Genomic DNA, 25,581 nt, shown 5'->3' on the forward strand with positions numbered 1-25,581 from the left:
GGATAGAGCCCTGACAAATACCTCTGGGCCATCTACAGATATTCCCTTGGGCCTACATAAAGCACAAGCACCCTGAAAAAAAAAATCCCTGTGTAGACCTGACCTCCAGCCAGGATGCAGAACCCTTACTCTGACAGTGCATCGCATCCTTCAGATTGTGTCAGGGAGCCTGGCCAGAGGTCAAGGATAGGACCAGAGTTCCTCTGGCTAGGTCAGCTTCAACAAAGACTGGTTTTCACTTGATGTTCATATCCACAGATGGCCAATCCAATCCCTGTCACATCAATATGCCCAAATGCAAGAATGAGATCTATGAAAATGTATCCCAACCTTTGAATTCAGCAAAAGTAGAGCTGCAGAGCTGCCCATGCTGTTATCAGCATGATCATGTTATCAGCTGTGGGTTTTCTAAACAGAAACCTTGACGTATTACAACAGCAATATAACTCAGATCAGTCTAGCATCCCTTCCTGGATGCTCTAAGTGGCTTGGTCTCCAAGGAAGGAGGGTTTTTCATGTATTTTGTTACCTAAAAGAAGCCCAGAGTAAAATTTCAGTCCCTAAGATGTCATGCGATCATTCCCTGGGCATTACAGAGAAGTAGCCACATCCTTGGCAGCTCGTGGGCCCAGCACACACCCTCTGAAATGAGCAGCTCTGGGCCACATATCCGCAGGTGAGACGGCATCTCAGGAGGAGTAACCTGTGGTTGGAGGCTTAGAGGTGGTGGCGATGAACCATCTCCAGCTCCAGAGTGGGTAGTTGCCAAGCTATGGCCCAGAGCTGAATGATGGTACCCTGAAACACTCCCTAGACACAATATGTGCCTAGAAGCTTGATGAAGAACCAATTTCCATGTTCCCCCAACCCCAAGACCCTTCCCCTAAAGAAATCAAGGAGAAAGAACCATAAAAACTGTATTTTAATGATACAGAAATAGTACATGGTACATTTCTTTCCACAGCAGCACTTCATTCATCTCTAAGTTTAACAAAATTAAGGCTAAATCGGAGCATTCTGAGAGTAAGGGACTGTTTTATGCAATGTTACTCATGTTTTCATAAACAAAAGGATGTTCTTCAGGCAAAAAAAATGTTGAACATGATACCAGAAAAGGAAATGGAATACAAAATGTGTTCCTTTGGGTCAGCCTGATAATAACCATACCCCCCTAGGGAGTGCCAGTGGGATTTTATTAAATGAATGCTTCCGGTATGAGGGCAACTCTCCAGAGTTAACATTCCGCAGCACAAGGCTATTTCATAATATGAAACCAAAGACAGCTGTGTCTCCAGTCTAATCCCTTTGGAATAAATAACTAGTGAAAGTCAACAGTATTTAAAAGCACAAGAGAACTGTGCGGAGGGAGGCCCGTGGTGCCTGGAAGGATCATCCCTGCATCAACAGCCCTTCTCCCTCAAGTCTGCTAGGAAGAAAATGCGAACTAAAATGTGATGAGACGGAACCACAGCTGCCAGGACAGAGGTCAGGACCCCGCGGTACTCGTGAGCACAGCACTGCCATTTAAGGCCAGCAGCAAGGGTTTATCCCATTCCCCACTGCCCACTACTCCTGACCAGCTCTGCTGCTCAGCCTCTCACCACATCTGGACAAAGAGAAACCCTACAGGCTTCAGAATAAGACAAAGCATAGCCCTGCCCCCACCTCCAGCCAGCCCCCCACCCAGTAAGACAACCGACAAAAGCTCCCACGGGGGCTTCATTCCCTGACAAGAAGCCACACTCTGACATCTTTGACAAGAGGGCCAATGCCCAGCGCCACAGAAGCTTGCCGTCATGCCAGCCCTGTCTTCTGCTATGCCGGGCAGTTCACTGCCTCCTCCCACCCTTTTGTTCATAGTATCCACCTGACATCCTCTTCTCCACCTCCCCCAGCTACATTCGGAGCTAACCAATCATTTCACTGATGAAGAACTGGGGCTGGGGCTGGAATCACCAAACCCAAGGAGGCAGTTTTCAGCCACAGGTCTCCTCAGGAGCTACCTACGCTAAGAAGACACGCTATGACATGAAGATCTGTTATCCAGTGTGTGTGTGTGGGGGGGGGGGGTGCAGGTAAAATCTTCCCATGAATTTAAATGTTTACATTATTAAGCAGTAGAGAGAAATAAATTCAGTGATTTTTCCCTTCAGCATGAGAGTTTTGTCTATTTCTTTGGCTCCCAGAGCCTCTATTTCTATAGAAATAGGGTGGAAGGAAATATCCAAGTAAGTACCATCAAATATCCCCTAAGACTTACATATATTCCAAAGACTGTTAATCGCTATAGGAATAGAGGGCTGAGGTACACATACCAAATGCACTTATTATATAAGTTCACATGTAAACACAGATAAACAGTCAATACCCACTTCTGCACACTTACATAAAATAACTGCTACAGACAACAGCATTGTTTGACCCCATAGTCACAGAAAGAGAAAGGGTCTTTGAAGCCTTCCAACCTTATGATTCCATACACACTGGACACTGGGTTCTGTTGCTGAGCTTGAGCTGAAATTTCCTACCTCCAACAGGAAATCAGATCTATTAGGCATGGTCTGGAACCTTGACAATTTGCCCGTTTTCCCCTATCCAACTGCACAGTCCAACCCCTTCATCATAGAGAGCAAGAACCTACAGCTCAGGAAGTCAAGGTGTCGTCTGGCTACAGAGCAAGTGGTAGAGAAAGGACCCAGGTTTTTTGTTCCTCAGTCCTTTACTTCCCTGCTACACTACATTGTCTCCAAAACTGGTCCCCAGACAGGTCTGTCACCCACACCTAGGCTAAGAAGTCATCAACAGATGCTCTGGTGTTGAAATTAGGCAGTAAGCTGTATGACAGCAGAAAGCAAGTCTCATAGGCCCCATGCCATATCCTAGCCACCTAATAAATGTCCAATAAATACTTGTTGGCACATGTTCACCAAGGCCAAATACTGTATTTTGTACTCCTGTCTCAGTGTAGGATAATGCAAACAGATACAAAATTATATAGCTGCTTGCTAAAATCCAGCCAGGAGGGCTGCTACTCCTGAATTTATGAAAATGCCACATTCAGACACCCAGAGAGTTGACAAGCTCCACAAGAGTCAATCCTTTGTCCTCCTCTGTGCTCAGGAGGGTGTGTAGGAAAAAGAATGAGCCCGGCCATTTACCTAAGCATTTGGCAAACATATAATACAAAACCCTAAGTTACTCTAAAATGCATAGCAACTATCAAAAGCTGCACTATACAGATACCTATTTCTGTTTTTCAAAGCATTTGCCCCATCTTAGAAAACATTATCTTGGGAATTGAGTTGGACTCTCTATGAAACTGGCAGTGAGGAGCTAGACATTTAGCTTAGGTATTAAAATGTGCCTGGTCCCCTTCCCTCTCCCTCTGCCCATGCCCCTGATTCTCCATACACAGATACAGATTTACTTCAAGGTAGAGAAACATGAATTTTTTTGTTTGTTTTGTTTTGTTTTTCAAGACAGGGCTTCTCTGTGTAGTTTTGGTGCCTGTCCTGGATCTCGCTCTGTAGACCAGGCTGGCCTCGAACTCACAGAGATCCACCTGCCTCTGCTTCCCGAGTGCTGGGATTAAAGGCGTGCGCCACCACCACCACCTGGCCGAGAAATATGAATTCTTATATTTTCTCTTTGTAGCTATGGATCATAAACCATGTTGTAAGTAAGATGACCCTACTATACTATCATCTTGATAAGGAAAAGGATAATCAAAACATTTTAAAAGGCAATGGGAAAACAGCACAGAAAACCTAAGATTTAAATTAATCAACAGGCACACGTCTGCACCACCTAGTGCAGCCCTATTACCCCCGCAGCAAACCAGGCTCTGCTGGAACCAGAAACGAGGAGGGACTATCCAGAGGGACAAGAGAGCATGAGGGAATGCTCCTGCTGGCCTGTGGTCCTCAGGCCTCCCCAGCCACCGAAAGTGGGCCCTTCACTGTGTGCCCCCACTCATCCACTACTGCTAAAGAACACAGTGCTGCTTTGAGAAAATCTTGCTACAGATTGCCTACGGACATGGTCCTGCTCACTCATAAAGTGCCACCCCAACTTTGGAGGCACTGTCAAACAAGCTGTGAGTCCTCTGCTCTGAAAGCCAAGTAGCTAGTCTCTCTTGACATGGATTTTTGCCTCCATTTCTACAATTAAAACAAACAAAAACCGCTTTCCCTCACCCCTCTTTCACTGTTAAACCAGTATTGCCTATATACAGATTCATGATCATTCCTCAGTTAAACCTTTCAAAGTCACACTAACGGCCTCATTCAATACACACTTATTACAGGGTGACTGGACTCTGGGTGGTCAGTCCGCAAGCCTCAGACCCTGTGCTGGCCACTCTCACCCGTCCCAGGGTGATGGAGGCAAGGTTAGACCATAGCTGGAGGTCTTCACTGCCATCTAGTCATGGCAAGTCACCACTAAGCCTAGGCACTCAGATATACAAAAGTCTGTGCAGAATTTATGTTCTTTTCTATTGCAAAAGTACAAAGATTACAAGATGGAAGAACTTTTGTGCCTTATGATTTATAAAGCTAATACACACTAGCAAAATGGAATAATAAAACCAAGGAGCAAAGTGCCTTTAAAAATAACAGCAAGATTTATAAAGACTCCCTTTTGACATTAAATAATTTATAAAGCCATATGCTACACATACAACACCTTCTCTGTCTTTCTGTAAGGTTGAAATATTATTCCAGAGAGACAGCAATACCACAAAACAACACTCAGACAACAAACACCCCTCAGTGCCGGCTTGTATACTTGATAGTTCTAGCGGAGAGCATCCACCGTGGTCTATGCACACACTACACGCAGTGCTAAGACGACATCCGTCTTCTACTTCTTCAGTCAGGAGGAGGAAGCTGTCACTAACATTCCAGTTACACAATGATATCACTGCCATTATTTCAAGTCAAACAAAAGTGACATCAGTGAGTATAAGGTTCTCTGATCAAATCAAATCACAGTCTTACTTAAATTAAGAGAGGTTCACTTAAATTAAAAATAAAATAATTTATTTGCAATGAGAATTTTAAATATCTAATACATCTTTTCAGGAAAATGTTAGTAATGTCTCTAAGCCAACTTTATTTTCTCTGGACCATGTACCTATATAAGAATATATTATCTACTTACCACTCCAGTCACTTCATAAATCACTGTGCCTTGTTCCATAAATACTTAAGAGCTCCTACAGAAAACCTGTTAGATAAAGGTTGTTACCATGACTGAGATGCTCCAATTGCTATGTACCCTAATCCTCCAAGATGACATCAAAAACAGACATTTTATAACAAAGTCACTCATTTATCTCAAAACCAGAACAAATAGAAAATAACAGCATGAAAGGAATGTCAGCATGTTCTGACCACTGCTGCAGGAACACAGAAACTTGGCAAAACACAGACATGCAGGAAATCAGCACTAGGTAGGAAAAATTAACAATTAAACTCAGCACACCTTCAATAACTGGAGTAAAGGGAGACTCTTAATAAAGCCGTATTATTTCTTCCTCAAGGCAATCAATAGCTACAAAAGAAAAATTATTTCATATCCTTGGTCCATAAGAAGAAATATTTATTTACATCCTCAATGGACTAAAAGATGTTTCAGATGTCACAATTAAAATTGTATGCTTCCAAAAATATCATATCATCAATGCAGTTAACTTAAAGTTTCAGGTATTAATAACTTCATTTAGACTTCTTAAAAAACCAACACAAACATACTTCCTAGAGTGCAAAATGCTTCTTATTAAATACTTCAGGAACACAAAAGCAATTTGTTTGGAAACACAGGAATCCTTTGCTGAAGGGCCATCATCACAAAAGACACCCATTGCCGGCAATGGGCACCGGACAGAACCGCCAGCTAGAGGAAAACACAGCGCTAAGCTTTGTGCTCGGTCTCTGCCCATTTCAGATGACCTGTTATTTGTACAAGCTCATGGTTGGACTCTGGTACATGCACATGTATGCATCACAAAGAAGTCTGCGTGCACAGCCTTGAATCCTTCTGGAATCCAAAGAGTGCAGGTCCTCCAGAGACATCTTCAAGTACTCTCCCACTTCCGGGCAAGGTGTCACTTGTGGAATGTTGAAGCCATTCTGACCACCTAGGAAGAGAAGAGCTCTCTTTAGGGCAGCAAACTTCAAAGTCCTCTGGGCACCCTGTCCCCCTATAACAATTATACTATCCTAGAATTTAGTGAAGACTGAATCCCAAAATCAAGGGGAAAAAAAACCACCTTTGACTTTCAGTTTCTAGAATTATAGTCTCCTTTTTGGCTTCTGAGAGGGTTCAGCAGCCAAAAGTGAGTAAAATTGGTAAAAGGATATATATTTAGAAAAGGCTGCAGCCCTGATTTGCAGGCTGCTACCCATGTGTGCACACACAGTCTTGGCCCCTCATACTTTTATGTCCCTCCCAGATACTAGCAGCCTTACACTCTTTTCCACAAGAATATCCAATTTTGAGCAAATTTAGTAATTTCACACTACCGTTTTCCTAAGTTTTAAGAACATACTTGCACACCTCTAGCACGGTTTGTTTATATACTGATCATCAGAATAGGCATGTGCTCTGACGATCGCATTTGCTCTCCCAAGTGCTTTCCCAAATGTCATGCTGCTAATGTTAACTGGGTGAAGCACATGCAAGGAGTGGTGGGCTGCACCCTCAGGCATCTGAGAGATGAGGAGAGATGGGAACTGCTGGTCTACAGCTTGTGCCTCTGGTTATTAGAGAGCCACACCAGAAGACCCGGGGGGACTAGGGCTTGGGAGAATAGCTGTAGAGAAAATGGGGCATTCAGGGGTACTGTGACCAAGACCCCTCAAGGTCCTGGCACTCAAGTGTGTACTAAGTAATAACTAAGCTTCCTAAAAACAGCTCACTGGGTAAAGGTTTCTTCCTGAAATGAAATGCATGAGATCAGGAAGACTGAGTTAAATACAAACGATGCAACCTTCACCACCTTCAACTTTAACTGAGACAACAGAAAAACGGGCATGATTTCCATGACCAAGTATTCCCACAGAGCTTAGCATTTATGTCCTCAATAAATGCCTACTACGTTAACAGCTTAGATGCAAGACTGTAAAACATCGGTAGCGAACTTCTGCCCTCCGGGGTTCTCCCATTGTGCTGTAAGCCTGTATTTAAGACCTCCTCCCTCCTTCAATAAAAGGCATTAAAAAAAAACATAAATGCCTACTATACTGTATACAAAAAGGAAAGAAGTAGAATTTTAAGATTGTTCGTTTTTTGTTTTTTTTGTTTTTTGAGGTGGGACAGCCTGAAACAGGTTCTCTCTGTGTAACACAAACTGGCCTCTAATTCACAATCCTCCACTTCCCAAGTCTGGGGTTATGGACAGGACTCTTTAACAAACCTGTCTAAGGGCCAAGACGTCACAACATTGTTTCTTAGTTTGAATAGCAGAATTACTAATACTCTTTGAAGATTAAAATCTGTAACACTATGATATCCTTCAAAGAAGTCTCTCACAAAATACCCTATTACTACAAACAAGTACTCTCACTAGGAAGCACCTCACCCCAAAAGAAAAGTTTTAAATACCATCTCTATCAGCCATGCTGTCAAAGAAGAGCCAGGCAGAGTCATCCTTCCCATACTTCACAAAAGCAACATAGTGGCTCGTTTCTATGCAGAGAACAGCAAATAACTCCATCTTCTGACAGGGGATGCAGCCATGTCTCCAGTCCCAGTCAGGCAAGTCTTTGGGAAGTGATACTGGGTGATATGTATGATTCAACCTCCTGGGATGGAGGTGAACCTAAAATAGACCATGAAGAAAATGTCACACATGAGCTAACACTATGTTTCAAGGGGCAGACTCTAATCCTTTCACTGATCATCACATCTCTTAAAAACAGTCAAGTACTTCACACACACACACACACACACACACACACACACACACACACACCAGCAGAAGAGAATGTTTAAAGTGCACTTTGACTCTGAAAGGCTTTCAAACCCTGCAGTGTTCTGGACCATCAGTAGCTGATTGCTGCAGGGCGGATCCACCAGTGAGTTATGATTACCTGAGTGCTGCAGGTCTTACAGAACTGCTTGATCTTCCCTGCTGAGATGTCAGGGTCATCATAGCACTCTCTACACTCATACATTGCAAGTCCTCCACAGATGCGGCACTGCCTGGGAGCTACCGTATGCAGAGAGGGAAGGAAGAAGCCTTTTAAAAGTATATTCTGTCATTCAAAATAAAAGCTATACTTTGAAAACAAGAATGCAGTGGGGGTGCAGGGAGAAGGACCTAGCCCTCTCTGACCCTCTTTCATTTGGATTTTCTTCTATTTAATATTTTTTAAGAACACTCTTTTTTTCAAATAACTGTTTTGTTAACCTATTCTAGAATTGTTCCTCTGGTCATGAACTGTCCAAAGAGACCAAGAAAGTATAAAGAAGGCCGACAGCAATATGATTGTAAACAAGACAGGAAGTGACAATCATTGATTGCCACTATGAACTTTCTCTAACAGTTTCATGTCTGAATATTTATGTAACTGTGTGCACCCAGGTACACATGTATCTCAAGCATCTCTCATCTAGCCTCTCAATGCTCTCCCTTCCACTAACTACCACACACATTGCTTTGACATGTGTTGTCCTCAAACCTGTGGGTTTTAATGGTAGTACATGTATTGTTTGGATATATAATCCAATTAACCACTTCCCTCTTATTAACATTTACTTGTCTCTAATTTCTTGTCATACAATAATTTTGCATTTAAAGTGTTTATTTTAACCTCTACTTTTTTTCAGAATAAATTCTCAGCACTCAAATTATTGGCTTAATATGCCAAGGTCTTCAGATACTGAATTACCTACCAAAAGTACTATAATTAATGAAAAGCCCAGGCCAACTATTTCTAAATAAAACCTAAACAAACAAAGGACTGTATACTTACTGTCTTCAAGCAAATCTGTTATATTTAATTCCAGAGAAGGAAAAATTTTTTTAAATAGCTTAAAGTCTTTTCCAAACCGAGGCATCTGGATAATCAAGCATGATGGTGCCTTAAAAAAAAAGAAAAAAAAAAGACAAATAGTTTTAGAAATCAAAGTCCTAAGTAGCTGGGTACTCAGCTAAATGTAGTGCCTACCTAGCATGCCCATAGCCTTGAGTCCTATCCCCTGTAACTCATGGAGGAAACTTGTAAAAAACAAAAACGTTTCCCTATGAATTTGAAACAGTCATGGCTGTCAAACCCAGCAGTGCTTTTACCAGTGTTGCTGGCCCATGAAACAGAGCCCACTTGTGAACGTGCAATGTGAATGCAGAGCAGCAGCAAGCTACAGAATTTCCAGACTTGATGCTACCTATACATCAGCAAAGAAGTAAGTAAAATACCACCTCAGAGACGAACATGATAAAAACAGACCACAGCATGCACTGCAGAAATTATACATTCAGACAGTAAAAGAAACTTTTCTATCACATTCAGTAGCAAACCTATACAGAAAAATTTACCGGCATTTTATCTCTTAACAAAGGGAGAAAAGTAACATTACCTTTGACATGTTTAGATAATATGTGTGGGTAAAATGACAACTAAAAACATAAACATGTATGTGTATGTATATCTTTGGTATTAGGCTACTTTAAAGTTAAAAATTAGCTTTTTTTTTCTTTTGGAACCCAAATCCAAAACATTCCAACTTAAGCTAAGGGGCTTTCTTAAAAAAGAACAAAGTTGGAACATCATTTTTTTAAAATGTAGTTTCTTCAAACTATTCTTGCTTAAAGCACAGTGAGAGCTGGGTGTGGTTCAGTGGGGCAGCACTTAGGTAGTGTGTACAAAGTCCTGGTTTTAATCCCCAGAACTGATAAGAAACAAAATAAAGTAACAATAAAAACCCAGTTAGAATCACTAACCTCAGCAAATTTCAGGTTGCTGTTGATAAAAGACCATTCTAGTAACTGCTGAATTGTAGGAACTCCAACTTTCTCATTTTTTTCCATAAAAATTTGATAGAAGTTACAGTCTTGAACTTTTTGACCTGCTGATCTAGGAGCATGAAGAAAGAAATGCAATAAGCTATCTATTAAATGCCTGACTCAGTATATGAAGCCATCTGACAGGACCTGAGAATACGATACCAGAATGCTGATGTACAGCCTTGGATTGTCCAAATGCCAGGTGAAAGGCAATGATTTGGATGAGATAATTAAATGCACTTATGCAGAAGACCTCGTAAATTATTTCTTCTGCCTTATGTATAAATTATTCAAAAGTTCTCTTTGCCATCACAAGAAAAATGTAAAATAATATCCCAGTCAAGAAACACTATATGAACAATAATCAATTTGATTTCTCCCTCCAAATCTAGAAAGCAGCCACTGCTTTTAAAAAAAAAAAAATTTTATTTTATGTGCACTGGTGCTTTGCCATGGGTGTCAGGTCCCCTGGAACTGGAGTTACAGACAGTTGTGAGCACTGCTTTTAATGACTAGAACAAATGCTTAAATGCCTCAACGACAGACTCTTAGACCTAGAGCAAACTTTCTTATTCCCTAAAATAAAGACCCTAGACGTAGGGAAGGATAATTTCCTAGTGGTGTGAAGCCCAGGGACCCTAACAACTGTCCTCTAGCCTTTCAGTCACCAGGTGCTCTTTAGATGGTCACCCACTGACTTGACAAATACAGGGAAACCGTCTACAAACACCCACCATAGTGAAACACGTGTCCAACATCTCCCTTCCCTTACCAGCTTACTAGTAATCCTTAAAACTAATTCTACTAAGAAGATTGTTTTTAATCTTTCAGTTTACTACTTATCTTTTTTAGCAGTGTCTGGGTTTAGAATCACCTTGTTTAAATGTATATATAGATTTTAAGAGTTTTAGAGAAAAATATCAGCAAAACCTCTGTAATTCAGAGAGTACCCTATAGTGATCTTCAGCTTCCCTAAGCAAACTATGTCCTGAATTTACAAAACTTAAAATCTGGTAACAAGCTAGAGCACCCAGGGGAGAACTCAAAGCTAATAAGAACAGATTATAATCCAAGAAACCAGCAGTTATTCTAGAATAACATTATTTTTTTCTTTTTTCTTTTTTTTCTTTTTCTTTTTTTTTTTTTTTTTTTTTTTTTTTTTTTTTGGTTTGAGACAGGGTTTCTCTTTGTAGCTTTGGTGCCTTTCCTGGAACTCACTCTGTAGCCCAGGCTGGCCTTGAACTCAGAGAGCTGCCTGCCTCTGCCTCCTGAGTGTTAGGATTAAAGGCTTGCACCACCACTGCCCGGCTAGAATAACATTGGTTGTTGATAACTACAAAAGCTAAAAAGTTATAGAAAAAATTCTTTCAATATATACTCCTCACAGTGGGGGCAGGGGCTGTCTCTGACTCTTTTGCCGGCTTTTGGGACCCTATTCCTCCTACTGGGTTGCCTTGTCCAGCCTTAATATGAGGGAGGTGCCTAGTCTTCATATGCAACTTGATACACTATATTTGTTTGATATCTGTGGGAGGCCTGTTCTTTTCTGAGTTTTTGTGAGTTTGAGGCCAGCCTGGTTTACAGAGCGAGATCCAGGACAGGAACTAAAACTACACAGAGAAACCCTGTCTTGAAACCCCCCTCCCCAAAAAAAATTTTTTTAAATTGATTGCTTCTTATTTTTCTTTCCTAAAACATAAAATATTCTCTTTTCTATATGCTTAAAGGAATACAAAAATGTTGCTGGTTTTCCCATGATTACTTTTTACATGGCTAGATTATACATTCTTTTGTGAATTCTTTGTAGACAATTTTAGGATTTTTCTAGGCATATATAAAACAATTACCAACTCTGACTTGCTAATAAGTATGTACACCCAATGCTTATGCATCATGTCAGTTCATTTGTTAGAGATTCCCAAAGAGTACCAAACTTGAACTGTGGTACTTTCCTTGCCCACAAATCAGTTTAACATGGGTTCAAATCGCATCACTTAGACACAGAGGTAAAAGAACTCATCAGTGTTGGGCTATTAAGGCAGTGGACAGCACAGTCCTAAGGTGTTCACCAGAGAAACCAAGACTGAAATTGAGAGGGGTCCACCAGACTGTGACCACTCAAATGACCTGGGAAGCTCAGACATTTAGAACATCTCACTAAGAACCATATCGCAGTAAATTCGGGTATTCTTTCAACACGGGGAAAAGGAAGAGATTAAGTTACTAAACTGAGAACTAAAGAGCTAATTTAAGGCTAACTTAGCTCTGTAAGTGATGGGAAGCCAAAAACAATGTTCCCACGTTTTGTTTTTTTTTAAATTCAGTTAGAATAAGATTCTTTTTAAACACTGATGAAGTATCAGTAAAGACTTCATTCCTACTGAGCATGGCAGTGGGAAAGAAGGTCTATTTCCCTAATGTTCCCAGACAGCTTGAGAGTTACCTGATTTTTAACAATGGTTCAACCCTTAAAATATCATGAAACAGAATATTTAGAAATTCTTCAGGATCTAGGAGAAAACAAATAAAAAAATTAAGTAAATCACAGGAAAAGTTTAAAAACCATTCTACTCTTTATGACAGACACATTTCTACAAGAAATTAGTTTCATTCATTCAGTATTATTTCAATTAAAAGTTTAGTTTTTTCAAGTTTTCCTGACAAGAGAAAACTTTTATTTAAAGGTTATAATAAAACATTACTTTTTCATTTTGTTGTCATGTTGCCCTGTTTAATAGAATATACTCATCCACACACAGTGAAATCATTTTTATGTCTTTTGGGGGGTTTCAGTAAAATAATACCTGATATATGCTCTATGTTTCCCTCTATTTAAGTAATAGCCACATGTATAGATATCACAGCTAGTTATAATATACTGTTAACAAACTCAAAAGTCAGAAGTTGAATCTGAGCAAATTCTTCAGTTGTGAGTAGACGGAAGTGCTGGCCAGCTGTTCCACAGACCCTTTCAACAGGAGCACAGTGGGAAACTGAGTGCTCAGGACACCCCTCGCCATAGGAAGAGAAGCAACTCCAAATACCACTGCAGGTGACAAGGAAAGCCCTTTACTTAGTCATCTGCTGTAGAACCAGCCAGCCTTTTTTTGTTTTGTTTTGTTTATTTTTGTTTTTGTTTTTGAGGCAGGGTTTCTCTGTGTAGTTTTGGTGCCTGTCCTGGATCTTGCTCTGTAGACCAGGCTGGCCTCGAACTCATAGAGATCCGCCTGGCTCTGCCTCCCGAGTGCAGGGGATTAAAGTCGTGCACCACCACTGCCCGGCAGCCAGCCGGCTAGCCTCTTAAAGAGTTGTTTCACCAGCACATCTACTTTAGAAGAATCACCAAATCAGGAGAAATATGTATATCACATAGAAAATAAATTTTTTCATTTATTTTTGCAGTGCCTGGAATGAAACCCAAGGCCTCTTGCATACTCTACCACTGAGCTATATCCCTAGCCCTCTCAAATAATTCTAACTTAAAATTAACCCTCTAAACTAAACAGGTATATTTCAGGAAATAATTTAGCATATTGTTAAATAACATACTTTCAAGTTATTTTCAATGTATGTATTATAAATTAAAAGGGTCACCTTTTTCTTCAGAGGTAAATCCTGATGCAGCCTCAACTTTTTCAAGTATTTTCCTCAGTTTCATAATTTTTGTGGCACACACATATCCATATCTACGTTGATAAAAATGAATTAATTGACACTGGCACAGTGAGTTATATGACACATCTTAATAATCAAATACTTCTCATACAATTATAACATGTTACGCCAACAACAGATATGGCATTTATTTTTAAGAATTGTAGGCTTCTTACAGAACTTTGAAAAGTCAAACTCTGAGAACCAGAATTGTTCCCAGATCCTATTAAACACCTCAAAAATAACTACCATGTACTAATACAATTCTGAACTTTTTGTTTGTTTGTTTTTTTCAAGAAAGGGTTTCTCTGTGTAGTTTTGGTGCCTGTCCTGGATCTTGCTCTGTAGCCTCACACTCACAGAGATTCACCTGGCTCTGCCTCCCGAGTGCTGGGATTAAAGGCATGCGCCACAACCGCCTGGCCAATTCTGAACTTTTTAAAAAGACTTGGTGAATGAGTTTTAAATGGCATTTGCTTATTATATTAAAATATTTATTTTACAAAACAAGATGTCCAAATTTTAGGAAGTCCTTTTAATATGCAGGATAAGAGACATGGAAAAGGGAATTGATGATACTAAAAATCTATAAAGTCTTACCCAGTCAACATAATTACGACATTTTCTTGACTACAGGAGACTATGGGCTTAAAAAAGCAAGTCAGAGCCAGCTAATCACACCATGTACCTGCTTTTTAGAGTGACTATTCACTCACTTGTTAGCTCTTTGCAATCAGCATACACTAAACACCTACCACTTATGTAATGATATATGTAGGGCACCAGGAATACAAAGGGAGAAGATTAAAAAAATAAAACAACAACAAAAACAGGGTCTCTGCCTGTGGGAAGCTTCCAATAGAGAAAACAAAACCTCTGTCCAAACAACAGATACAAAGTTTGCAGACACAAGAAGTATATCTCAAATCTCTGGGCTCAACTGATCTTGCCGTAGCCTCTTAAGCTATCAAGTGCTGGGATTACAGGTGTATACCACCATGCCTGGCAAGATGCATCTTGGTTTCATAGGCCATCTGGAACTCTTTCTTGCTGCAGAGTGGGTAACAAAGTATGATAACTATGATTCTGGATTGGTTGGGCAATAGCATGCAAAGAACACTTACCAATAGATACAGTCTATTGGTTATTACAGTAGGTCATTTGGAATACTCTTTTATTTCCATATTTTGTTCTTCCTTAAATATATTAATTTTTATTTTCATTGTTAGGAAAAGTGTATCACAAAATTTCAATTGATCATAACTAGACTTTAAATTGTATAGTTGTTTTCTATGTTCCTATCTGTTTCATGATCATTGGCTAACCTAACTCTTCATCACATAAATGTCTTGTGATGTTATCACACATCAGCACTATGTATCAAAGTCTTCCTTCCCACATGATCTTCTGTACATTTACAACTCACCTTAGTAAAGGAGTAGAGGAAGACCTAAATACAATCTTTTAAACAAACAAAACACCATATTACTTTAATACACCTCATCGGTTTCTAGTGCAGAGTGCCATTACTAACTTGTAATGCATGATACCAAATGGTTCACATCATTTCATAGAATGCACTAAGTTCTATACACTGTCCAGACTTAAGAAAGAAATAAACAGAAGAAGAGTAAAGGTTTTAAAAAGTTGGTATTTCATGAGAACTAATTTCTGTTCTTTCTTTCTTTACTATATGGGCACAGAGCATAAATTAATTACTATACAAGAAAACAGCAAACAGAACACCAACTAAAGACAAAACACATGTCTTCTACTTACATTCTCAGAGGATTAACTATCTCTGTCCTTAGTAGCTCTTGAGTCTCACTATAATACTCTACATCATTCTTTTCTTTGGGTCTAAGTAACACAGTGTCCAGGGCAGAACTAAAAGCAAATAAGCTGCAAAATAAAAAGAACATTTTCCCTCATGTTAGAAACACAATAATATTTGAGAAAGTTTCTTAAAGGAGTCAGAAAGGAAAAAGAACAGTGTACCACTGGCATAAGAACCCATCAGACAGCACAGGCTGTGTTCAGCCGTTACTGCCCAGAGACCCTGAAGGTCCAGACCAGAAACACCAAGACTACACCACACACGTGAAGGATAAAAACATGCCAGGGAATGGTATGAAAGAAACTTGTTTGCATAAGCCAAGAGAGGCCTGGAAGTCAGTCACACAGAGACAACATGGGTAGAAAGTTGGAGATCACTAGTCAGGGCAAATCCATATAAACACATAAGATATGTGTTTCCTTAAAATAACTTGTGAGTGACTAGCAACAGAAAATTGCTAGGATCAAAGAAAATAAAATTTGACTAAAATAAATTTTTATCAGAAAAATATTACTAAGGAATATTGTAGTAATGTTATAAGGTCTGTTTGTTTAATCAAAAGTATTCCACCAACAGAAGACCCACCACCTTTATTGTGTTCTCTACTTTTAAAATTCTACCATCCATGCTAACTTCCTGCCTCTTGTGGTAGAGAGCTAGCAGAGCCACTTAGTTTAACTGGCAGTGCACAGTCCTTAAGGCTCTCTATTCTTGGTTCAAGCTTCAGAGCCTAATGACCCTTGTCATATTAACTTGCTCCACTTTAAGAAAAACTACACAGAGGAGGGGAACAGTGATCCCATGGAAAATGATTTTGAATATAAAGAATTTTTATGATCCTCTCGATATACTAAAACATGCAGCACACAATGCCTATGGCTAACCGCAGGTTCCTTGGCATACAGGTTCCTGCAAATTTTTTTTACTTTAGTTAACTGCTATTTATCTAGGCTTATAAAAAGGCTATTATTCACTTTCAACATCACTCCCTTCATACAATTATACTACACTGGAGGCAGATGTCCTTAGAGTATCTGTCCACAGGGACCACTGCTCCTACTCATTATTCACTGCAGTGTTTTATATTAGTGCTGTGGATCTAGTTCAGGATATGAAATTCTTTAGCTACCAAGGACCAAATCTGGTGATCTTTCCCTAACTCTGTTAGATTCTCTACTCAAAGGCACCTGGCACCTCCTTTCACATACACACACTACCTGTCTCCCCTCTCCCCCCACCCAGCACCATCTACACACACACACACACACACACACACACACACACACACACCCCTACCTATCCCCTCCCTGCCACAGCACTATCTACACACATAAACACACACCTACCTGTCCCCCTCCCCCCCCCAGCACTACACACACACACACACACACACACACACATACACACACACACATACACACACACACACACACACACACACCCCTACCTGTCTCCCTCCCACACACAGCACCATCTACATACATACACATACCTACATGTCTCCCACCTCCCCGACACAGCACTATCTACACCTACTGCAGAAAACAGGAACTCACCAGAATAAAGTTGAGTCTAAGTAACAAGAATTGTAATGGCCCTGGATGCCTTTTTTCTTTCCAATCATTATCTCTAAACCTTCCTTTTCCATTCTTGGTGGAGTATTTTCTTCTACTACTTCACTTAAGTAGCCTCCAAATGCTGAAAAGATAAAAAAATGAAAATAATTATTTTAAACCATGATATTATATATTCATATACATGTACACATATGTATCATTTAAAGTATATTTTGGCATCCTCTGCAAATTTTTTTTACTTTAGTTAACTGCTATTTATCTAGGCTTATAAAAAGGCTATTATTCACTTTCAACATCACTCCCTTCATACAGAATTTAGAAAACTAAGTCAATTAAGCACCCATCAAATAAATATTTTGTTACTTGTCCAAAATGTTTCATTTTCAAGCATAAAAAGAAAACAAAATTTCCAAAGCACTTTTCAACATTTAGAACAATGTCTTTCATAAAGATGGTTTCTCTGTTTTCTCTAGCATGGCTCTCACTATTGCTCAGAACTGGGAAAGGCCAGCATCAGCAAGCTAGTGACAAGTACTGAGAAGAATAGTCCTCCATCTGTCAAGCTGACTACATTCCCAGAATGTATCAGACTTCTTCATAGGATATCCTGAATGAAGTATTTAAAAAAGATGGTGAGGGGGAAGTAATGCTAAAAGGGCCACATTTCATTTCTACCACCGATACTGCCAAAAATTAAATGTCCATAATCAATAGAAGAGAAGAAAAAGAAAACCACTACTTTTCACTCTTTAGATCCTAAACACTTTTCCTGACTTCAACGTATCTCCTCTTAGGACAACTTTCTTATGCACCAAGTAACAATCTTTACCAACTTAGAAACTTGACATTCACTGGCAAGTGAATCATTTCAACACTGTCACCCTCAGATACTGAAAGGCATCGTGAACAGTCATTCCAGATAGGGAAATCAATTAAAAGTATCCAAATACCTAAAGAATTACACCTTTCAATCTGATTAGGAACAGGCTGCAAGGACGCAAACCTAGAGTCGGGTCTGCAGCTCTTCAGTTTCACGAACAGCGCCTTCTTCAGGGCACAAGTGAAGTAGCGCGTGCCCCTGAAAGTTCCATCAGTACAGCCTGCACACTCATCTTCCTGAAAAAGAAAGGCTTTGGTATGTGTTACATGGCACCTCGCAAATAAAGCAGAGAAGAACTATGGAGTTTCCACTTTCTCTGAATTCCTTTTTCAAATCTGTACTGCACAGAAGAGCAAAAGGGACTGACTAACTGGTCCTCAGCTAGTGGCTTAAGAAAACAATTCTTCAGCTCACCGGGAAGTACTTGATGCATTTCCTTTCAAAATAGGCACTTAGAACTTCCCTGTTTACTGACTTGCCCTCAGCCATTTCAGAAGTATTAAAATCAAGGGGCAGGAGTAGGTAAATTATCTAGTTCCTCACCAGCAAGAAAACAATTGAAAACCATATTTAGGTAATAGCTAAGTTTATTCAAGTTCCCCCTCCTGCTTATGAAATATCACACAATATGCTTTTCTAATATTCGAAGATAAACCTTCCCCTCTCCCAAAGACCTCCAAATATGATGATGAGCTTTAAAGTCAGTCCCATCCCTCAACTGACTGCCACGGGAGGAGGCTAAGGAATGAGAAGAAGGCTGGTGACAGAATGCTTTCTTTGCTGCCTCTGTTTGCATGTGGAGGCTAAATAGTGCAGCCTCAAAATCAGTCTATTCCTTGATCACAGACACACATGAGGAATAAGGGGGCCCGAAGCCTGAGGAATGCAATGGGTGAAGCCAAGCAACACTGTAGAAAATGTTTCCTCTACTACTGGCTTTTTTTTTTTCTTTTTTGACAAATAAAACCATTTCCCAAAAATTATCTAATAGGGGGAAAACCTCATGCAGAAAAGTTGTAGATTTTAGATCAAAATAAATTACCAGTTCCAGTCCAGCTAGCACGTCACTCAGCCCTGGAGGCTGGCCAATCCAACGGATAACCCCATAGAACGGGGGGTTCTCTTTCACTTCAGCTAGCGAGCCCACCTCCAGACCGTGTGCATTACCAGAAGAGATGGGCAAGGGTGGACTCTCCTGGACAGGTGTGCTGTTCAGCTCCCCCATCACAGACTGCACTGACAATGAAAGCGGGCTGTGAGCAATGCTGCCATTGGTATTGGGCATCTTTGTCAGGCTGAAGGGTAAAGAGTGAAATCTGTTCTCGCTGGATAAGGAATTCATGGAAGGAGGTTGCGGTGGAGATGATGAATGTCCAAAGTCTGGAGACAGCTCTGTAAGTGACTTTGCAGGGTCTTCTGCAACTATGAAAAATTGTCCTTAATTAGAAAAAGTTGTTCAAGAACACTAAATATGCCTGCGTCTCTAAAAACAATCCAAAGCTCTAGTTTAACTGACCACATGACCCCTCTGCAAGTCTGCTCACAACACTGTAAACACACTGGCTCTGAATAATGTTCTTGTTTCTCTTCTATACCTCCAAACATTTGTCTCAGTAATCTGGCACCCAATTGCTCATCTATGCCTGTTCAGTATCACATATGTTATATTCTTTGCCCATAATATGATTAAGTTAGAAATTAATATGAACATAAACAACAAGTTAAGTAACAATTCTAAATAACTCATGGATCAAAGAAAAAAATAAATTTTAAAAATAAAGAAAAAAGACACCGGGTGTGGTGGCATACACCTTTAATCCCAGTACTGGGGAGGCAGAGGTAGCCTGTGAGTTCAAGGCCAGCCTGGTCTACAGACTGAGTTCCAGGATAGGCTCCAAAGCTACACAGAGAAACCCTGTCTCGAAAAACAAGGAAGGAAGGAAGGAAGGAAGGAAGGAAGAAAGGAAGAAAAGAGAGAGAAGGAAAAGAGAGAGAAAAGAAACCAAAGAATAAAGAACATTTGTGGAATACAGGTAAGTAATGCTTTTACAAGAAAACTATTGACAGCTTATTTTAGAAAAAAATAAAAAGCTAGGTATTAATTAACTCACATATAACTTGGTATATCAGAAAGACAAAACAAAAAGAGAACAAAGATTAATGAAAGAGGGAAAAAAGAATTAAAAAGCTTAAGTCAAAATAAAACCAAGAAATAACTCAAGAAAACAAACTTCCAGTAAAGAAAACAGTCAAAAGTTGTGACTAATGCAGCTGGCAGGCAGACACTGCTTCTCAGTGGAAAGAACGACCTTTTTAATAGTGTTGAGATAATCAATAAGACATATGTTTAAAAGCACTAGGGGCTGGAGAGATGGCTCAGCAGTTAAGAGTGCTGACAGGTCTTTCAGACATCTGTGTTTGGTTCCTAGCACTCACATGGCAGCTCACAATTGCCTGTCACTTCAGTTCCAGTGGATCTGATTCCTTCTTCTAGCCTCTGTGGGCTCCTGCATGCATGGGGTACACATGAACTCACACAAGTGCAAGCACACACACACATTAAATTTTAAAAAAATTAAGCTGGGACTAGGAATATACTAGGAGCTTTGAGGGCAAGTGTGAGGCCCTAAGTTCAGGTCCTAGCATGGTAAAGCAAAACCAAACAATAACAACAGACCAATAAACCAGAATCTTATTCATACTCTGCAAAAGTCAGATCCAGATAGCATAAAAAAAATGTGACTGGCAAATGTGTTTAGAATACAATACAGAACAATGTTCTTTATGACTTCAAGAAGAGAGTAATTAGATGTAAACCCGTAAGGAGAAATGACAAATAGCATTTGACAAATAGTTGGCTAAAATTAAGAACCTGTTCATGAAAAGGGGCTGTAGCTGAGAGTGGCCTTGAGCCAAAGGAGATAACTTCAATAAATGGGGGGGGACGACAAAAGATATGAAAAGGTAATTCACAGAAGAAACTCGAGTAACCAATAAACCAATGAGAAGATCCTTGCCCTTACTAGTAAACAGGTTAAGTGAATACCCAAACCAACATGAGATGTCATTTCAAAAGCTATGGATCTTAAACGTACTCTCATCCTTTGTCAGAGAATCTTCTCTTTGTAGTGAGCAGAGGTAAGTACAGGCTCATGGATACCTACCACACTTATAATACACAACTGCTGAGTATTTGGCCTTAAACAGGACATTTATACAACCTCCTTTAAGGCTCAAGGAATAGTGCGGAAGAGAGTAGAGAAAAGAATGAAAGAGATGGGCTGGAGAGATGGCTCAGTAGTTAAGAGCACTCATTGTTCTTCTAAAGGTACTGAGTTCAACTCCCAGCAACCATATGGTAGTTCACAACTGTCTGATACCCTCTTCTAGTGTGCAGATGTACATGCAGACAAAGCATCCATATACATTAAAAAATAAATAAATAGCTGGAAGAAAACAACATACATATGATCTTTTTTTTTTTTTAATTTGAAACAGGGCACCATGTAGCTTAGGCTATCCTCCAAGTTCCTATATAGTCAAGGCTATCCTTGAACTCCTCTACTTCTCAAATGCTGAAATTACAAGCGCGTACCATCATATCCAGTTTTCCATGTAAGTCTTTTAAGACAAATTTTATTTCACGAAATTATTGAACAATACATCAGATTCTAGTACATCAAGAAGTTATGAATATTCTAGTTGTGGTAGTTTGAATGAGAATGGTCCCCACAGGTTCATATATTTGAATGCTTAGTCACCATGGAGTGAAACTGTTTGAGAAGGACAAGAGTTAGGAGGTGTGGTCTTACTGGAAAAGGTGTGTCACTTTGGGTATCACTGTGGGTGGGCCTTGAGGTTTCAAAAGCCCATACCAGCCCCAGTCTCGTTTTCTCTGTCTGCTGCCTACAGATCAGGATGTAACAGTCTCAGCTACTGTTCCAGTGTCATGACTGTATGTTTCCCACCATGATGATTATGGACTAACCCTCTAAAACCACAAGTAAGCCCCAGTTAAATGATTTCCTTTAAAAGAGCTGTCTTGGTCATGGTGTCTCTTCACAGCATAGAACAGTAGCTAAGATACTAGTACAATACGGAATTTGTACTAATAAAAAGAGAGATGAAGTTACAGCATAAATTGGAAGAATTAACACTGTCGAGATTATGAAAGCCTCTATCTCCATTAGCTCCTTTGTCTTAGGAATCAATCAGCATCTTGGAAAGCATCTGTGAAGCTGCTTGGAATGACAGGGCATGATCAATCTTGTTTACATCATCCTGGATGGTCCCCATACACATCCAGAGACCAGCAGTACCTGGAGAGGCCAAAGTCCTACTAGGCACTCTCCAGAAGTTAGAGAGCTGAGAATTGGTAGTATAGACCACTCCTAACCAAAGTAACCCACCAGGAGACAGGCCCACCTAAAGGAATGCCATTTAGACACACGTCCTACTGTGAGCAAGGGTAAATTCTTGAGAGAGATGGCCATGCTGCCTATGCTCATAGAACCTACCTCATTCAGTGTAGGAATCAGATGTGGAGAATACCCACCCGAGTCACTTTCTGTGTAAGGATATATGTAACCTATGTCATGCAACTGCAGATTTTTTTTTTTTTTTTTTTTTTTTTTTTTTGGTTTTTTCGAGACAGGGTTTCTCTGTGTAGCTTTGCGCCTTTCCTGGAACTCACTTGGTAGACCAGGCTGGCCTCGAACTCACAGAGATCCGCCTGGCTCTGCCTCCCGAGTGCTGGGATTAAAGGCGTGCGCCACCACCGCCCGGCCGCAACTGCAGATTTTTACTGTGTGTTTTAGCCTATAACTGAATCGATATGGTAAGTAGTCATCATAGAGACTTACAATACTACAAATCCATGTCTTCATTTAGTTTACTGAATCCACTGAATACCAAGTACTGTAGAAGCACTAGGAACTTATAGAAAAGACAGGCAAGTAACCAAAACCACTTCAAGGACATTTAACCTACTAACCTAAGAGAGTGGATGAGTACAGGGGGGAAAAGCTTCAGTTTAAGAGGTGAACAGTAGTTAGCCACAATGTTAAACTGGAGGAACTAGAAGGATTTCCAGGCAATTGATTATATGCACAAAAGGGAAGAAAGTGGGGAAAGACAGACAGACACACATACACACATACAAGGAAGAAACTCAAGCTTCTTGTCCTATCTCAATTGCTTCACTCCATATCCTCAGCTCACCCCAATCAATCCTCTGATGAATTATCCCCATGACAGAAGTGACTGGGGTCAGTCACTTCCAGAGGCTGGATCAGATGAACTTTATGTGGGCTTCACTTCACATGCCCTCTCAGACAATTCAAGACTGCTGTCTACTTACTCAAAGCACTCTTGACCCAACAGTCTCTTGGTTTTCCCCAAAGCCCCAATGTTACTCTTCCTTACACTCCATTAACAACTTATCTTCCTCCAATCCCAGCCATTAAGTCCTTCAACATTTCGATCCCTGCCCCCTCTCACTGTTATTCAAAGAACTTGAATCCTCCTGTGTAAAGACAACCTACAAATGTATTTCTCTAGCTCTTACTTCTCTTCCATGCTATAAACCTATACATTCAACTGTCTACTTAATGATTCACTTCTGGGAAGCTTTAAGGGACCCTCTAATGAAAGATGTTCAAAATCAAATTCATCACCTACTTCCTGCCATCTAAGTACATGATCCAGAAAACCAAGGGTCACCACTGGTATGTCTTTCTTCTACAACTATTGCATTCAATCTACCTATAACTCCTTTCAGTCCAACTCTCAATCTCCCTTTATATCAATTTACTTCTATCTCTTCCCCCAAGTCTTATCTCAGAAATTATAATCAATTACTGGGCCCTATAACAGCCTTCAGTGGTATCTACTTATTACATTCACTTCAGTCTACTGTCTGCCTATACCAGAATGCCATTTCCAAAAGGCAAACCTTGTTATGCCACTCTTTACTAAAATTTGTTCAGTGGCTCTCCATTTCCTTTCAGAGGGTTATAAATAGGCTGCATGTAGCCTGACCCGGTTGGCTGTTCCCTTCATCCTTTGGATCTTTCTAGTCTACTAGGCTCCATTCTTCTCAGAGGTCCTTATATATGCTATTTCTATGGCCTAGCATTTGACATTCCTCTTGTTGCACCATTTCCCTGGTGTCCTAGTTAGTTTTCTGTCAACCTGACACAAAGTAGAGTCATTTGGGAAGAGGAACCTTAACTGAGACAATTACTCCATCACATTACAGCCTACAGGTAAGCCTGTAGAGAATTTTCTTGATTAATGATTAATGTTGGAGGGCCCAGCCCACTGTGGGCAGTGCCACCCCAGGCAGGTCCTGAGTTGTATAAGAAAGCAAATTAACAAGCATTAGGAACAAGCCAATAAGCAGCGTTCCTCTATGGCTTCCACTTCAGGTCCTACCTCCAGGTTCCTGCCTTGAGTTCCGGCCCTGACATACCTCAGTGATGCAATGTCACCTGGAAGCAGGAGATGAAATGAACCCTCTCTTCCACAAGTTGTTTTATAACAACACGAAGAGACCTGACTGCCCTTTGACCTCTCTAGCACCAAGGCCTGTCACTGCACTCATCAGCCCTGCAATGCTACATAGCTGTGTCTGATGACTGTCTATCTTAACAATTCAACCACAACTTCAACCAGGGCAAGGGCTGTATCTATTTTATTCTGTCGCAGTAACCTGAGAATGTCTCAATAACTATTTGCTGAACAGATGAAGGAAATGAATACATGAGAGGAAAATATGTCTAAGAAACAAGAAAAGGTAGTGTATTTTAAAGGAAGTAAGATAGGAAAGTCTTTAAATGAGTCATTTCATTTCGAGAAACCTTTGATCCTAAGCAGATGTATTAAGAGATAAGAACAGACTGCTGGGCATAGTGGCACACTTTTAATTCCAGCACTCAGGAGGCAGAGGCAGGTGGATCTCTGTGAGTTTGAGGCCAGCCTGGTCTATAGAGCAAGTTCCAGGACAGCCAGGACTATTATACAGAGAAACCCCGTCTCAGAAAAAAAAAAAAAGAAAGAAAGAAAACCAGACTACTAACACATTTCAAATGCATACTCAACCCTAACAGCAGTGTAGTTTAAACTATGTTTACTATTTAGTTCAGCAATATTGGCATATTAGCAACGATCTATTCATAGTTTCCAAAAATTACAAATATTGATGAAAAAGCCTTTTCCCTTACATATTAAACAGAGGGAATCATTATAAAGAAGACTAAAATTATAGATTACCTTCATCAATGTACCATGGATTTTTGGATTTGGATTGTTGTTGTGAATCAACAGATGATCCATTTAAGTTATAAAATAATTCAGATCTGCTTCTACTTCCAGGGTCTGAGGTAGATCCTATGGAACAAGAAAAATTCCTTTTTTAAAAAGCCAGTATGTTATAAAAAGGCATTTTATAAATAAATTAATATGCATATGGTATACCAACTGCTCAAACAACTAATATATATACATATTGTATTGTCTTCAGTTTTAAAAGTTTAGTAGTCAACACATAAGAGAGCAGGAGCAAGTTAAAGCCTGGTCATTTTTATATTAAATCTCTAAGAAACCATTCTGGTAGGCAGTG

At 40.0% G+C, this 25,581-nt stretch overlaps 1 protein-coding gene across 5 annotated transcripts in view; it reads right to left on the bottom strand.

Moving 5' to 3' along the window:
* Positions 1-904: 904 nt before the first annotated feature.
* The window catches only part of Cyld (CYLD lysine 63 deubiquitinase), a 52,398-nt gene continuing 27,721 nt past the window's right edge, over positions 905-25,581 (bottom strand). For 4 of the 5 annotated variants that reach the window (XM_052726940.1, XM_052726939.1, XM_052726942.1 and 1 more), the window contains exons 6-17: positions 25,233-25,349; positions 19,003-19,382; positions 18,031-18,196; positions 17,060-17,201; positions 15,446-15,568; positions 13,607-13,698; positions 12,456-12,522; positions 9,950-10,082; positions 8,982-9,090; positions 8,097-8,215; positions 7,609-7,825; positions 905-6,142 (exon numbers count right to left, since the gene is read on the bottom strand). In XM_052726940.1, coding sequence (XP_052582900.1) covers positions 5,958-6,142; positions 7,609-7,825; positions 8,097-8,215; positions 8,982-9,090; positions 9,950-10,082; positions 12,456-12,522; positions 13,607-13,698; positions 15,446-15,568; positions 17,060-17,201; positions 18,031-18,196; positions 19,003-19,382; positions 25,233-25,349 — 1,850 coding nt within the window. In that variant the 3' untranslated portion in view covers positions 905-5,957. The remainder of the gene's footprint in view (positions 6,143-7,608; positions 7,826-8,096; positions 8,216-8,981; positions 9,091-9,949; positions 10,083-12,455; positions 12,523-13,606; positions 13,699-15,445; positions 15,569-17,059; positions 17,202-18,030; positions 18,197-19,002; positions 19,383-25,232; positions 25,350-25,581) is intronic. The other variant, XM_052726943.1, reaches the window with a different exon arrangement.

The sequence above is a fragment of the Peromyscus californicus genome, unplaced genomic scaffold (genome assembly GCF_007827085.1).
Source record: "Peromyscus californicus insignis strain IS unplaced genomic scaffold, ASM782708v3 Scaffold_8__1_contigs__length_139910024, whole genome shotgun sequence".
In the NCBI taxonomy this organism is placed as follows: domain Eukaryota; kingdom Metazoa; phylum Chordata; class Mammalia; order Rodentia; family Cricetidae; genus Peromyscus; species Peromyscus californicus.